The sequence below is a fragment of the Chionomys nivalis genome, chromosome X (genome assembly GCF_950005125.1).
Source record: "Chionomys nivalis chromosome X, mChiNiv1.1, whole genome shotgun sequence".
NCBI classification, from domain to species: Eukaryota; Metazoa; Chordata; class Mammalia; order Rodentia; family Cricetidae; genus Chionomys; species Chionomys nivalis.
Window position 1 is genome coordinate 137,052,792 of NC_080112.1, and position 16,559 is coordinate 137,069,350.

The following is a 16,559-nucleotide window of genomic DNA, read 5'->3' on the forward strand; positions in this document are numbered from 1 at the left end:
CTGGCTCACCCACACCTCCACCAACAGGGTTGGCTCTATTGTGTTACCCAGGTGAGGCGCAGGGCCTGCTCTCCCAGGTGTTACAGCTAGTGAGGTTCAGGGACAGTTCTTCTTTTATGACCACAGGGCCAGCTCTTCCATCTGTCCAGGTGTTGATGGCCAGGGGCAGCTCTTCCCCACCCACACTCACAACTTCAGGGCTGGCCCATTCACACCTGTGCTGACAGTGCTGGCTCTATTGTGCATTGGTGAGGGGGGAGCATCTCCCTTCAGTCCATGCCACCATATGGCAGATGAGGGTGGGGCTAAGTTTTCTGGCAATTACTACTTTGGCTCTGGCTCACCCACACCTCCACCAACAGGGTTGGGTCTATAATGTTGCTCAGGCTAGGTGCAGGGGGTATATATTTCCTTAAGAAATCTTTTTGCTGACTTAAAGGTCATGAACAGATAGTCTTAAATGAGCGATTGGCTTGCTTTTACCTACTGAATGTTTTAAATTATATCTAATCATATTTCCTCCTTCACATTAACTCCCAGACAGTTTAGAGTCTATGTGATAGTGCTTTGTACATTCTAATAAATCTGATCTTCATTGGTGTGCGCTTGTTTGTATCATTATTTTAGCTCCATATTATGTGGGTAACCATATTGTTGTCCCTTCAATTCTCATTGTCCTACTGAATTTTACATATGTAAATAGAATAATTAAATTTATTTTGATAGAAATTGTAATTTAAACTTTTAAACAAGATCTTTAGCTTTGTAAATGGAAAAAGGTTTAGACATTAATTACTGGTATGATCAAAATGGTTACTCTGGAGAATTGTAAGCAATCCTCTCCATTTTCCCTCCATTCTCAATTCAGTGTAGTATTTAAAAGCAGAGAAAAGGAACTTGCCTTAGAGCCCCACCTTACCATTTATAAGGTGTAGAATCCTAGACCTGGCCCCAAATTTTCAAGTTTCTTCCAACAAAATCAAGACAATGATGTGCAGCTAATAAGTTTGCTATAAAAAATTGAATGGGAAATATTTGTAAAGCACTTAGATTAGTGCTGGGTCCACAGTGAACACACTCACAAATATATAGAAAGTAGTATTGTTCTTCAGCATGACTACTTTTTTGGAAATAACAGAAAGCTGTTGAAGTCATGATCTTTTTTCTAAAATAAATTAGGGCAGAGTAATTGAGTACAGGCCTAGAAGAAAGTTGCCTTCTTTTTCTATTTCATTTGGTTTTCTTGAGAATTCATGTGAAAATGAATTGTATGTTACTTGTTAGATTGCAACTGTGCTTATGCAGAGGGTAACTGAATGATGGCATTGACTGAAATAAGGAAGCATTTGCCAAGTCAGCGTGTATTGTATTGGTTTCAGTGCTGTCGAAAGACTAGTGGCAGTGTTTTCCCTTTCATTCATTTGAATGGAGCTTTAGACTGTGTGTCTGTCAGGTACTTTACATTTTCCTCACTTCCTGGAAGTATGCCAGCATGGAATTGTCCTTGCTAGTTTTTGCTAGCATTGTTTTCACCTGTGTGAAAGAGTGCGCTGCTGTTACCGCATGTTATTTTGTCTCATATAAAAACAGTGTTCTCTACCCGTTATACTGCTTGGTGTTTTTTTTTTTTTTTTTTACAAGAATATAATATACTTTATTTTTGGAAACTTTTTCTAGTCTTTAGGTGGTCTGATGTAGTCAGAAAAGATCCAACTTCAAATCTTCTAGTTCTGATTTTCTGATCAGTTACTTACTATGTATACTTACGGAGTTACTTAATCTTGCTGTTTTAATTCCTTTTTCCCCAACATGATATTTTTATTAATTATTCCTTAATTTTATTCAGTGTACCCCAATCACACTAGCTTTCTATTCCTCCCAGGTCTACCCTCCCATCTAGCACCCCCTCGGACTCCAAATTAAAAACATTAAGTCCAGTTTGTAATGCTCATATACTCGTTGGAGCATGGCCAAGATTTAAAACTGATAACAATAGTCCCCTTATTTGACACCTCCAAATCTCCTCTTCATCCTCACCAATACTATAGAATTTCCAGAAGAAAATCGATGTTTTTTAAAGTTTATCTTTAGGATAGCAGAGTTTTAAATATAAAAGACATCAAAGAATAGAAATTTATTGAAACAAAGTATTTAGTTTTAAAATTATTGAAGTAGTGGTACAATGATAGAAGACAGGAGTTCAAAGTACAGGAAGATAGATTCATTAGGCTTATGTAAGAAGAATGAGGCCCCTCCTCTGAAATAGCATTAAAGAAAATGAAATGGTATGATAATCTAACTCTAAAAGTAGTTATTCATTCTGAATATTTGTCTCAAATTAGAAGTTAGAAGACAGGTGAGGTGGAAAAGTTTGAATAGAAATAGTGATCTAACAATTGTTATTGAAGTCTGCTTGTTTGTTTCCCGACTGCCCAGACCCAAAATAATCACTCAGAAACTATATTAATTACAACACTGCTTGACCTATTAGCTTATGCTTTTTATTGACTAGCTCTTATACCTTAAATTAACCCATTTCTATTAACCTGTGTATGGCCACATGGTTGCTGCCTACCAGTAAGGTTCTGTCCGGCATCTGTCTCCTGCAGTGGCTACATGACTTCTCCTTGACTCTGCCTTTTCTCTCCTCCTCTGTCTGCTTGAAATTCCCGCCTTGCCCTATTCTGCCCTGCAATAGGCACAAAGCAGCTTCTTTGTTAACAGATGGTATTCACAGCATACAGAGGAGAATCCCACATCAAACAACGAAGAATATAATTATTTTTTTGCTACAGCTCACATATAGAATGAGAAAAAAATGGTGATTTGACTAGTCCAATGTCAAAATGGATTTAAGTTGTGGCATGGTAGGAGTTATTGCTTGCTTTCCTCTGTCCATCAATTGATTTATTTCAACAATTATTCTTTTGTATTTTGTTCTTTTTAAATTTTATTTTGTAGGTCTTGATGACTGTTTGCAGCAGTATATTAAGAACTTTGAGAGGGAGAAGATTAGTGGAGATCAGCTGCTACGCATCACACATCAGGAACTAGAAGATCTGGGAGTCAGCCGTATTGGCCATCAAGAGCTGATCTTGGAGGCAGTTGACCTTCTGTGTGCACTGGTAAGGATTTAAACTGGTTGGAAAGAAAACCTTTCTTGTCTCCTGTCTTCTACTGTCTGCTGTTTAGTTTCTCTTTCTTTTATTTGTTTTTGCTGTGCTTCCATATCACAGTGCATCATTGCGGTAATCGGGACAGAAACCTGGGAACAGGAAAAAATGCAGAGGCCATTAAAGAGTCATGTTTACAGGCTTCTTCTTCATGTTCATGGCCTGCTCGGTCTACTTTCTTTTCCTTTTTTTTGTTTTGTTTCTTTCTGTTTTCTCAGTGTAACAGCCCTGACAGTCCTGGAATTTGCTCTGTAGATCAGGCTGACCTGGACTCACAAAGATCTGCCTGTCTCAACCTCCTGAGTGCTGGGATTAAAAGTGTGTGCCAACACCTCCTGGCCTCCTCTGACTTCTTATGGTACCCAGGATCACCAATTCAGCGACGGCACCACCCACAGTGGTCTGGGCCTTTCCACATCAAATATTAATCAATAAAATGCCCTACAGGCTCTCCTGTGGACAGACAGATCTTAGAAACATTTTCTCAATTGAAGTTCCCAGCTCTCAGATAACTAGGTTGTTTCGAGTTAACATAAAAACTAGCTAGTACATCTATCTTTATTATAATTGTCTTCCTTGCGATCCCCAAACACGCATTTGACTGTGGATTCCACTAAGCCAGGAATCTATCTTACTTATTTGTAATTCTAACATTGTCCCACTGCCATTGCATAATAAAGTACTCTTTTTATATCAATAAATTTTTAATAAATAAAGAAAATATTGACATTAAATATACTTTTCTCTGTTTTATTATTCAGAATTATGGCTTAGAAACAGAAAATCTTAAAACCCTTTCTCACAAGTTGAATGCATCTGCAAAAAATCTGCAGAACTTCATAACAGGAAGGAGAAGGAGTGGCCATTATGATGGGAGGACCAGCAGAAAATTGCCAAATGACTTTCTGACCTCAGTTGTGGATCTGATTGGAGCAGCCAAGAGTCTCCTTGCCTGGTTGGACAGGTATACTCTTCCCCATGTTCTATAAGTAACTCCTCTTCATATGCCAGTTTGTATCATCACATTATTTCACATTTTTTATGAAAATATTAGTCAGATAGAAAAGTAAAAATAATAAATATCTGGTTATGGGCGTGCTGTGGTTTTTCCTGTCCAGAAGGCTAAAGACAGGACAGAACCAAGAGATCAAATACACACTCACTTGTTAACTGAAGAGTTGCTGGGATCCTGAGGAGCTGGCTGTGGTGGTCCAAGTGCTAAGGATTCTTCTACCTATCTACCCATCCCATGATATTGGCAGCCATTGCTGTGGCTGCCAGAGTGGCTAGAGATGCTGGATTTTTCATTAGTCAGTTGCTTCTGCTAGCACAATGGATACCTTATCAGGGCAGGTTGCAAATGCCTTGGACATTCAAATTGAGCTAAATTTACAAATGAAATATTGCAGTTAGTTTTGCTATTGGTTGTGGTTGAAGGACACTGCTAGGTTATACAGTAAAAGGCTTGTTGCTGTTATTCATGGACCCTGGAGTGCACAATTTACAAATTGGCTCTTGAGATTATTCTAGTTAGCTATACCAGAGTTCCTCACACCAGCACTGAGACCTTACTTAAAGGGCTCCAATTTGGGCAGACTTGTTTAGGATTGAGCAGGTACAACCTCCTTAAGGAATGCTTACATGTGCTGGAGCATCATCTTCATGGTTTCATGGTGCCAGAACCAAAGGCAAGCTCAGGTCAATGTTGCCACATGGCAAGTCCTCTTAGCTATTGCCCCAGAGGATCTTTCAGCATGAATCTGGCTGAACACGGTGATGGGTGACTAGTGAGCCAATGACAGGAAAGGTTTTTGGGGGGCTGCCTCAACCTAAGATAGGAAATGTGTTTTGACCTGGATGCTTTTCCATGATGGGTAAGGGGTATTGCCTGACATCCAATGTCTCCTAAGACAGGCCTAGTCATATAATTTATATAAAAGGGGGACAGTCCTATCTCATTCCTGATTTTAATAGCATTGTAATTTTTTCTCCATTTGGGATAATGTTGGCTGTGGGGTAATCATATAGCTTTCAGTTAAAAACCTATTTAAAATTACACCATAAAAAGAAAGCAGGGTGAGAAAGCCATGAGGTTTAAGCCAGTATATGCAGCATTCCTCCATAGCCTTTGCTTCAGTTCCTGCCTCCAGGTTCTCATCTTGAGTTCCTGTCCTTATTTCCCTTCATGATAGAATGTTAAATGGTACTGGGATCCTATTCTCTTTGGATGTATACCTTGCTCAACCTGGATGTAGTGGGAAGGGCCTTCGACTTCCCACAGGGCAGAGTGCCTTGCCCTCTCTTAAGATTGGAGGGAGGTTGAGTGGGAGGGTGTGTGGAGGGAGTGGGAGGGAAGTGGGAGGAGGGGAGGAAGTGGAAATTTGGATTGGTATTTTTTTAAGTAATAAAATTAAATAATAATAATAATTTAAAAAAATGTTTCTCTAAGCTGAAATAACCTCCATATTTACATACATAGTAAATATTACCTCTGGTCAGTAAGATAGGCTGATTGTTAATGCTTAAATAACACATCAGTTTTAGTTTTATTTTCTGCCACTATTATTTAATCTGTAACTATACATTTGTTTATCCCAAAATAAAGTGATTTAAGTAAATTTCATTGTATTTTCTTTTCCTTGCATAGAATGATACAGAATGCTTTTGTTTCCAAATGGTAGGCCTAAGTATACATACTCTAAATTAATTTTTATAATATAATAGTTTTGAGATTCTGTTATATTATGTATCATTACATTATATCATCAATACAAATCTTGATAAGCATCAGTTCACCTCTATGTACAAATACCATGTACATCCACTTCATAGATTTCTGTGGGTTTTATGCTTATTTTATAGGAAGTGACAGTATGACAAAGTCCTAAAAAAATAGTTGGTGTGAATTTTGTACTATATCACATAGCATTATTCAGTTAAATTAGAGGCTATTTGATATTTTGACCCTAAAAATTAAATAAGTACTTAAAAGCAACACAAAAAGATAAATTGGGATAACTTTTATGTTCTATATAGATTTTTGAAAGTTGAAAAAAGAAATGAATGTTTATTATTTTTAATCATATAAAAATTCAACTGTAGACTGACTTGATCCTTAACATTGCTTTAACAACTTGAGTTAGAAGAAAAAAACTGAACTTGGTGGCACATGCCTTTAATCCCAGCTCTGAGGAGGCAAGTAAATCTCTTTAAGTTCTGGATCAGCCTGCCAGCCTGGTTTACACATTGCACTTCAGGACAGTCAGTCTAAGCTACCTCTTTTGACCCTGTCTCAAAAAAAAATAATAATAAAATAAAATAAGAAGAACAAAAGAAAGTCTTGGTCTTACTAATACATTTGCACTACATAGGAAAGACAGTGGGGTGCAGCCCAGAGTCATTGTTTTGTTCAGATCTGTAAATTTCTTTTTTTTTTTTTTGTTTTGTTTTGTTTTGTTTTTCGAGACAGGGTTTCTCTGTGGTTTTGGAGCCTGTCCTGGAACTAGCTCTTGTAGACCAGGCTGGTCTCGAACTCACAGAGATCCGCCTGCCTCTGGGATTAAAGGCGTGCGCCACCACCGCCCGAGAAATAAGCAGATCTGTAAATTTCCAAGATTCCTCCTTGCTAGACTTTGCTACTACTGATAGCATGGTGACGACACTCTTTGACATGGATAACTTTAGGCATATAATTATTTACTCAAAACAATCCAAAATGGTTGTCCTTATTTTACAATTAGGCAACCTAGAATGGTTAAATTCAAAACCAAATGAGTAAATGGACCTAGTACTTTATAGAGCCTAATAATCCGACTATATATTTTATTTTCTCCACTGCTATGAGATTTTAATTAAAGAAGCAATAATAAGAATGTATCAAGATGTCTGGATAGACAAATAAGGCCTCGGGTCAGATAAGAACTGGAGAGTCAGAGTATGGGGATATTTGGAAGGAATAAGTCATGCTGGACTTGGCCAACCCAGTGAATAATCAAAGGAAGTGTAAAGAAAATACTAGAATGTATTTTGATTGTCCTACTTGATTTTTCAAAACCCATAGACAGACCTTCCTAACATGTTATATGATTCTGCTTATAAACTAGGCCAATATGTCATTCACAACAGCGAAAATTTTTCTTGTACTTTGCTCACTGATATCATAGTTATCCAGAAAATGTCCAAGCCTGTACAGTACACGTTATAATTTTTTTTAAGGAATAGAGGGCCATGGAATGAGAAATGAGCCCTGTGTACCACCAACAATTGAAAAACAATTAGAAGTTTAGTTCATGTTTGGCATGGTTGCCTTTAATCCTAGCACTTGAGAGGCAGAGGCAGGAACTGATTTCAAGGCCAGCCTGGTCTACAGAGTGAGTCCCAGAAGAAGAAGGAGGAGGAAGAGGAGGAAGAGAAGGAGGAAAGAAGGAGAAGAAAAGAAATTTAGCTCATGAAAACACATTTAAAAGTGTAACTAGAATAAAAAATAAACTTATATGAAAGTAGTTGTCATGGAAGCAAAAGAAAATAAGAATTTGAAGGAAAAAAGACAGTTATCAGTAGGGTGAGATGTTGCTAAAAGAATCGATAGGGTATAGTATGTGATACATTAAGAAATCAGGATATTTGTGAATTATTTGGTTGAACATAATGTGAGAAAAGCTGCAGGATAGTTTTCTATTTTAACTTTACCTGTGAATCAATTTTTAATCTTTAGTGATTATAGGAAAAAATATTATCACAAATTCTAAGTCCTAATAATACATTAGGGAACGTGACTGTTCCACTGTCTTGGGTTGGAGGAGTATCAATCTGTATTTCTCCTTGACTGATAGAAATTTTAGAAAGTATTGATACCAATTTAAATGTAATAGAATCTTATTTACAATTACATTGAGAAATTTGTTTTCCTGATAAGCCGTATAAACTTCTGTTAAATATTGTTAGTAGGTATATGCTTATTATATGTTTAGTTTTCAAACAAAAAATGTTTTCTACATAGCAGTTCATCCAAACATTCTACATACCCCCTTTTTGGTGTATCCTAAAGTCTTTTGAAAAATATGTTTAACCTTTCCTGTTATTTTATGTTTATGAGTGTTAAGCTTATGTGCATGTCTGCACATCCTGCATATATAGTGCCCACAAAGGTCAGAAGAAAGTACTGGAGTTGTGAGCCATCATGTGGGTGCTGGGAATGGAGCCAGGTCCTCTGTAAGCAAGCACTCTTAACTGCTGAACCATATTTCTACACTCCATGTCCTTAAAAGTATACACAGAAAACAAAACACAAGAATTAGATGCTAAGAAGTAGAAGGAATACTATCCATGAGCATCATTGTGGATCTCATATTTATCTGTAATAAATATGCTTTTCTTTTCATTAACTAAAATTTAATTCCTTAAATATAAAATTTTCATATAAATGATGCTGAGCAAATGTTAAGATTTGCTTTTCAGTCTATATTTGATTTGTAAGGTTTAGCCACTACAATTAAATATTGCTAAGTATTTTGTCTTATTTTAAAGTTCTTTATATATAAAATTGTCATGATAGATGAAATGGAACAATTCCCTAAATAGAAGACATTTATCATTGCTTCAATCTCTCTCTCTAGAAGAGATTGAAGCAATGATAAACCCTAGGTAAATTTATGTTAGTGTCTAACTGCATGTGACTCTGGGTTCTGGATTTAGACTTCTGAGTCTGAACACTAGCTCCCACACTCACTCGTTCTGTTTCTTAGACAAATCACTAGATAATTATCTACCTTCATTGTTTTCTTTTGTAAAACGAAAATAATAAAAGAATGCCTATTTCATAAGAATTACTGTGAATATCAATTAAGTATGTATGTCACAATTAGAATAGTGATTCACATGTAGTAAGCCATCAGTAACCATTATTTTAGTAATATTGCTAACCTTTAATTATGAGTATTTCAAGTAAATGTCATATTTAAAATGTTAGGTTACTTTGGAAATAAATACTAAGATACTTAATGCTTTATATTAGATTTAGTAAAGGAGTATTTAAAAAAGCATTAGAGAACTAGATATTAAGAAATTTATAAAGAAAATTTTGATAGAAAGAAAACTATATATTTCTAAATTTTAATTCTTCTTAATTTTACTCATGTTATTCTAAACGAGTCCCAGATATTGTGTTTTCTCACTATGTAAGCTTTAGAACAATTTATTTCATTATTATTCAAAATCATATTTTATACCATTTCATTTTGGTGGTCTTCAAAAGCTGCTCTGAATAATCACAGTCTTTGTTTTACCTTTGTAGGTCACCATTTGCTGCTGTGACAGACTATTCAGTCACAAGAAATAACGTCATACAGCTCTGCTTGGAACTAACAACAATCGTACAACAGGTATTGACTGATAGTTTCCTTTGGTTAAATTACTAGCTATTATATATTTCATAAATGAGTAAATAATTTTTCTTTTTAGTTTTTCAACATAGAGTTTTTCTGTGTAGCTTTGGAACCTGTCCTAAAACTCACTCTCTAGACCAGGCTGGCCTTGAACTCACAAATCCTTGGATTAAAGGCATGTGCCACCACTGCCTAGCGAGCAAATGATTCTTAAAAAGCTAATTATTTATTCGAAAAGTATGTATGTATCATAAGTTTTGTTTCTCAGAAGATATAAAAATGAATTGGAATTCCTAACTTCATTATTATAAGATCCTGTCTGTCAGTTTCATCGTCAATGGAATGTCTAAACTGTGTCACTTTCGCAGAATGAAATCACTCTATTCAACAAAGTCCGATTTTTGCTCTAAGATACAGTTTCACTTTGTGTGTACACATAAATAAATATACCTAAGAGCCTTTTAGTAGTGATCTAATTACCTGAGCATATTTTTCAGTAAAAATGAAGCGGGAGATTCCAAGATCAAATGCCTTCAAGAGTCCAACAACTAGTATAAATGTTTGAGTCCATTCTTTTATAAAACAATGAGAAATGTCAGAGACTGAAGTAAATTTACTAGTAGAGCTACAATAATTTTTTAAGTAAAATCCATCTAGGAGAATTGCTGTTTAGAGCTACAACTCTCCATAACTCTTGTGGCATCCTATCGCCACTGCTTCTTTCTCAGGATACCATTATGCAGTAATGCAGGGACTGGGAGAATGGGAATAATGTATAATGTTGTTAAAAATTATTGGATAAGCTAGTGAAATTGTGATTTACTTTATCCTTGTGCCACCTGTCCTTGATTGTCAGCCATAGTTCTCAGATTGCTATATTGTTTATAATTCTTAAAATAGGGAATTTTATTAATATAGACTTACTAGCTTCAATATACTTTTCTATCATGTAGTTATTTTTGCATCATTTATCTCATATTTTATGTTCTCATTATTTTCATTTAGGGTCTAGTTAGTAACATTGTGATGCCTCATCATGGTATACATCAGACTTATCAGATTGATATGATGGAAATGAAAAGCTTTCATTAGTCAAATGATGATGGGAAACATTTTTTTGCATTTTATTAATTTTCGTTTTTCTTTATTCTTTTCTCATACAATATATTCTGAATGCAGCTCCCCTCCATCACTTCTCCCATTTCCCTTCCACCTGCCCTCTTCTCCAGAGCCACTGCTCCTCCATTTCCCTTCAGAAAAGAGCAGGCCTCCCAGGGATATCAACTGAACATGACATAACAGGATGCTCTAGGAACAAAGTCTCATCAAGGCTGAATGAGGCAACCCAGTAGGAGGAAAAGGGTGATGGGAAACATTTTATTAGCTTATAAGTACTCCAATAATCTGTGTCCCTTCATATTTGATAATGATAAATAACTTTTTAAAAATTTCAACTAGAAAATAGAAAAGCATGGTATATTGAAAGTACACATTAATAAATATTTTTCTAAAGGGCCATATAGAAGTAGTACATATTTAAGACTTTATAGGCTAGATTGTATTTGTCACAATAATCTCTCTTATTTTAAGGCAAAAAAGTAGAAGGTATAAATACATGAATGTGTTTAGAATCCATTAAAAATTGTTTCATAAAATTAGCCAAATTTCAGCCATAGCTATTGACCTGTGTTCCAGAGCGGTGGAGTCCAGTGTGACCAACTGCTGTTTTGATAGCACGAAAAGATGTTAGAAACTGAAATGCTTGGGCCTCACTTCAAATGTATTATTATAGGTAAGGCCCAAGATCTTGCATTTTTGCAAGGTTTTCTAGGTGGTTTTGATTGCCATGCATTGCTCTTGGGAACAGAGCTAATAGCAATAACATAACTTACAGCTAATGTCTCCTGTGGTTATGGCTTATTAGAAACATTTATTTTTATTTTTATTGGAATTTTTTTCATACAATATACTCTGATCATGGCTTCCCTTCCCTAACTCCTTCCAGATCCTCTCATTTCTCAACACACCAAACTCCAGGCCTTTCTTTCTCTTTAGAATGCAAGCAGGTAATCAATAAAAACAAATGATGATTTACAAGAACAAAAAAAAAATCAGAAACATTTCTTAAAAATGTTCTTTCTAGAGTGTTACTTTATCTCTATGCCTTTTTTTGACACAGTGTATGTGCACATAATAATAAAATACATTATTAACACTTTACTGTTACTTGGTAAAAATTTGTGGTAATTAAATTATCTGTTATTTAATCAATCTTTTTTGCTTTGACATGACAATTGTTAATACTGTGAAATTAAAATTAAATTTATTGTTTGTTTTTATTTTTAATTTTTATACTAAAGGAGTTAATACTTATTGCTATTTTTATTATTTCAACGTTGAAAATACTTTCAAGTATATTTGTGAAATGAAGGTTGGTATTTATTGAGTAGTGGGCTAACACTTCGTTGTTTTTGTAAACCAAGACTACAGTGCTTGATGACCTTGGAGATCATCAAGTAATCATTGCTTAACTCACATATATCAATATTGTTTTTTAATGAGAAGGCAGTACATGAAGGGATTTTAAACAAAAGTTATATATAAAGTGAGGTAAAAATAGTTTTCTCTGTTTAGAATTCACAGATTATACAGCATACCTTTGTTCTTAACCTTCACCTATTACTTTGAGAAGAATATGGAAATAATTTTTAGTGAATTAACATTTTTCTGCAGAGATATGCAGTGATGGAAATGCAGTGCATGTCAGATATGGCTAGCTTACACATTCTGTGATTCATTGATTTCTTGCTTTTCTCCAGATTGCATGAATGTCTGCTATTGACAGTTACTTTACATAAAATATCCCCCTTTCTTACATTGCCCTGAAAGACTTGTTAGTATTCTCAATAGGTCTTTTCAGTAGCTTTGCTCTTTAGCTCCAGATTATCCTTGAGCATCTTATTATAAGGTAGTAATGGGTTTAAGTTTTGCTACTTAGAGGTCAGAAAACATTAAGTAGACTAGAGGTTCTTTTACAGGCTGAACTTTAAGTACACACTGTCTTGACCAAACATAAAATTGCTAAACTACTTCAAATGTACTTGGAACACAGGACTTTTTGTACCCTCCACCCACTGGATACTCTGTTTGGAAGATAATGGTGTGCCCTCTTAGGACATTTTGCTCATATATTACCAGTTTCTATATTTTACAATTCAGTAGCTCATGTCATTTGTCATAACTACTTCTACCTCATTTTCATTTTCCCATCACATATCATGTTTGATGTGTCATCTTTAGAACAAAATCTTACATTGTTGGTTTATTCCTTGCTTTTCCATATTTCTAATTTATACCTACTTCTGTTGTTCCTTAAAGGAAACATTAAATGTGAATTCCTCTTAGTAAATAATGTCGTGACAGCCTTTTTAAATCTGTCTATAAATATAGACCTTATCACTTTTGAATTAGTCTTTGCAAATCAAAGCCCATTTTTCTGTTTACAAATACATTGCTAACTTGTTCCTTTGGGATTCAAAGGAGCTAACATTCTATTTCAGCATAACTCTGGTTTTATCTTCAAGAACTCCCAGGTATATTAACTCTAACTCATACAGATAAATTATCTTTAGTAAAACATCTTAGTTTGGCTATTCATCTTATGATACCTCTGTACAATATACCCTATATCTTTCATCTCTGCCTGATTAAAATTATGTCCTATACTTTAAGGACTTTGAGAAATGATAATTCGTTCATGACGCTTTTCTGATTTCCCACAAGTGTCTGTGTCTTCTCTTAGTATTGAATATTTATTGTAATGTGTTTCCTGCTATTGTTGAAATTAAGTGTAACACCTTGCTATTGGTCTTTTACTTTCTCGCATCCAATTATTTACCTTTTTCTGTAAAAGATTAGACTAGTTATTTGTCGTATTCTCTTTTATCCCCTTTTTGATGCATGTTTTTTGATGCACTGTTGTATGAGCAGAGGTAGAGTTCCTCATCATTCTGTGCAGAGCATCACATACATTCTGGGGCAGTTATAGCCTTGAAGAGCAATCATCTTATTGTCATTAGATGATAAACTCCTTGAAGACAAAAACAGTGTCTTTCTTAGTTCGTATATACTGCTGGTTAAAAATAATTGAATGAGCAGAATTATTCTCTGTGCTTGCCATATGTTCATTTGTCTTTTGCAAAGAAAGAAAAATGAAGGAAGGAAGGAAAAAAAGGAAGAATTGTGTTACTCTTTTATTAACTCTCATGTGAGAAAGCCTTCACTCTGTTTCTGTTATTCATATTTTAAAAACCTCAATGATATTCATCACTTTAAATCTCTCTTAAATAGTTAAAATGTGATTATTTGAACTGCTGACACAGCTTAGTGACCGAGCACTTGTTTTCTGCATCTGGCACTACATACTACCTCAGTGCTATAAAAGTAAAAATAAATAATAAGTGATTATTCTCATAATTATATTACAGGCTAGCATAAAAATCTGTTCTGAAACATTATACAGATGCCTAATGCTAACAAAATGTATCTTTTAGGAATTTTGTGTATTTGTAGTCAGAAATTTTCTCTGAATTACTGCATTATTTTTTTTTGACTGTAGATGATACAATCTAATTTCTGAGCTCTGTGTTATATTTCTGCTCATAAGTACCAAAAGGAATGAGGACTGATAGATAAAATTGTGAAATAAAATAGTTAACTGTTTGGTTCTGGATAGTGAATCTATAGGCAGACTTTACTTTTCTATTTTTTCCAAATTTCCAAAAAGTGAATTTAAATTATCCAGAAAAGAAGGACTTTTTTCCACACTGAAGGAATGTTAGTTTAAGTTTGACAATGGAACCTATCATAACCAAATACTAAAGTTATATTTTAAAATAAATTACATATAGTTACCCTCCAACGAATTGTGTGTGTGTGTGTGTGTGTAGTAACCAAATATTTATTTGGATTATATGAAATAACTAAATATAGAAATTAAACTTCAGCTACCACTTAAAAGGACAAGTTGAATAAGTAAGGTATAGACTTTAAAAAATATCTAGGGCATGCGTTTATTACCAGGATTTTGGGAAATCTCACATGAACAGTTTTGTGCTTTGAAATGTGCTGTGCTTAAAATGATTATTTTACTCCACTTTAATTATTTTTATTCCCTTTGCAGCAAGATGAGATGATCAATATCTAAAAATAAACTGTCATAAATTGTTTTTCTCCCTCTCTTAACACAAAGGGGTGGTCCAATGAAGTAAGTGCAAAGTTCTTATTGACGTCGGACACTTCTATTTTGAATAATGTTAAAATTAGAGAGGAAAAGCCCTTTAAATCTCTTTTGAAAATCTCCATTTGGAAGAATTTACTTAGTCTAATTTAATCTATATCATCTTTACTTATTCTGTGTTTTGATAGGTTGAGATTTTTTTGAAGTTATAAGGGTATTTTCCTCTAACACTTTTGTTCCCTACATAAAATTCATTATAACAACACAAGAAAAAATGGGGAAACTTGTTTTAAAATCTTAACTGGAAAGAATTCTCACAAAGAACTGAAAATTCTTTTAGAGCACTATCAGCAATTGAATCAAAAAAAAAAAAGAGACAGGTACCCACGCATTTCTTGTCAGCATTGAAATAATTGCCATGCTGCCTGTCTTTGTGAATATTAGCATAACCTAAGATAATTCTACTGTACCATTTTAATATTCTCTACTTCAGACAAAAACTGAGACTGTCACTAATTAAGAAATGAGCAGTAAAGTGTCACTTTGAAAGGTAAAGCTTTGATGAGGTTGAGACTCCTTGGGATAAGGGACAAGGATGAAGGAAGTTAGGAGAGATGTAACCCAGCTCTGCTGAAGATCAGTTCACACTGAAAAATTCATTTCATGGTTTTTACAACTTGTAAACAGAAGTTATCACTTCTATCTCAAAGTTATTAGAAGGATCAAAATAAATAGGAGTTAAAATGGCCAAGAGACATCAAGTGAAAACCAAGAAGAATGTAACCAGAGACTGCTAAGAGGCAGTAAAACATTTTCATTTTAAAACCAAATATACAAAAACCATTAGTTAGTTTAGTTGGCCAAAATTTACACTTATGTCAGAATTATATGCTGAGAGAATAGTTTGGAGTGTTGTAAAACATTTTTAAATAAGATTTTCAATTGTTAAATTCATTTTTAATTAATTAATTAATTTTATTTATTTATTAAAAATTTCCACCTTCTCCCATTTCCTTCCCACTCCCCTAAGAACAGTCAGGGTTCCCTGCCCTGTGGGAAGTTCAAGGTCCTCCGCCCTCCATCCAGGTCCAGGAAGGTGAACATCCAAACAGACTAGGCTCCCACAAAGCCAGAACATGAAGTAGGATCAAAACCTAATGCCATTGTCCTTGGCTTCTCATCAGCCTTCATTGTCCGCCATGTTCAGAGAGTCCAGTTTCAACCCATGCTTATTCAGTCCCAGACCAGCTGGCCTTGGAGAGCTCCCAATAGATCAGTTCCACTGTCACAGTGGGTGGGCGCACGCCTCGTGGTCCTGACTTCCTTGCCCATGTTCTCCCTCCTTCTGCTCCTCATTTGGACCTTAAGAGCTCAGACCATTGCTCCAATTTGGGTCTCTGTCTCTCTCTCGATCCATCGCCAGATGAAAGTTCCTGTGCCATTCTCCTTGGCCTCTCGTCAGCTCTCATTGTCCGCCACATTAAGAGAGTCCGGTTTTATCCCATGCTTTTTCAGACCCAGTCCAGCTGGCCTTGGAGAGCTCCCAATAGATCGGCCCCACTGTCTCAGTGGGTGGGTGCACCCCTCGTGGTCCTGACTTCCTTGTTCATCTTCTCCCTCCTTCTCCTCATTAGGACCTTGAGAGCTCAGTCCGGTGCTCCAGTGTGGGTCTCTGGCTCTATCTCCATCCATCGCTAGATGAAGGTTCTATGGCGATATGCAAGATATTCATCAGTATGATTATAGGATAGGTTCATTTCAGGT

At 35.2% G+C, this 16,559-nt stretch overlaps 1 protein-coding gene across 5 annotated transcripts in view; it reads left to right on the forward strand.

Moving 5' to 3' along the window:
• Nucleotides 1-16,559, forward strand: part of Cnksr2 (connector enhancer of kinase suppressor of Ras 2) — a 224,482-nt gene that overhangs the window by 30,897 nt on the left and 177,026 nt on the right. For all 5 annotated transcript variants that reach the window (XM_057758962.1, XM_057758961.1, XM_057758965.1 and 2 more), the window contains exons 2-4: nt 2,962-3,125; nt 3,935-4,137; nt 9,466-9,553. In XM_057758962.1, coding sequence (XP_057614945.1) covers nt 2,962-3,125; nt 3,935-4,137; nt 9,466-9,553 — 455 coding nt within the window. The remainder of the gene's footprint in view (nt 1-2,961; nt 3,126-3,934; nt 4,138-9,465; nt 9,554-16,559) is intronic.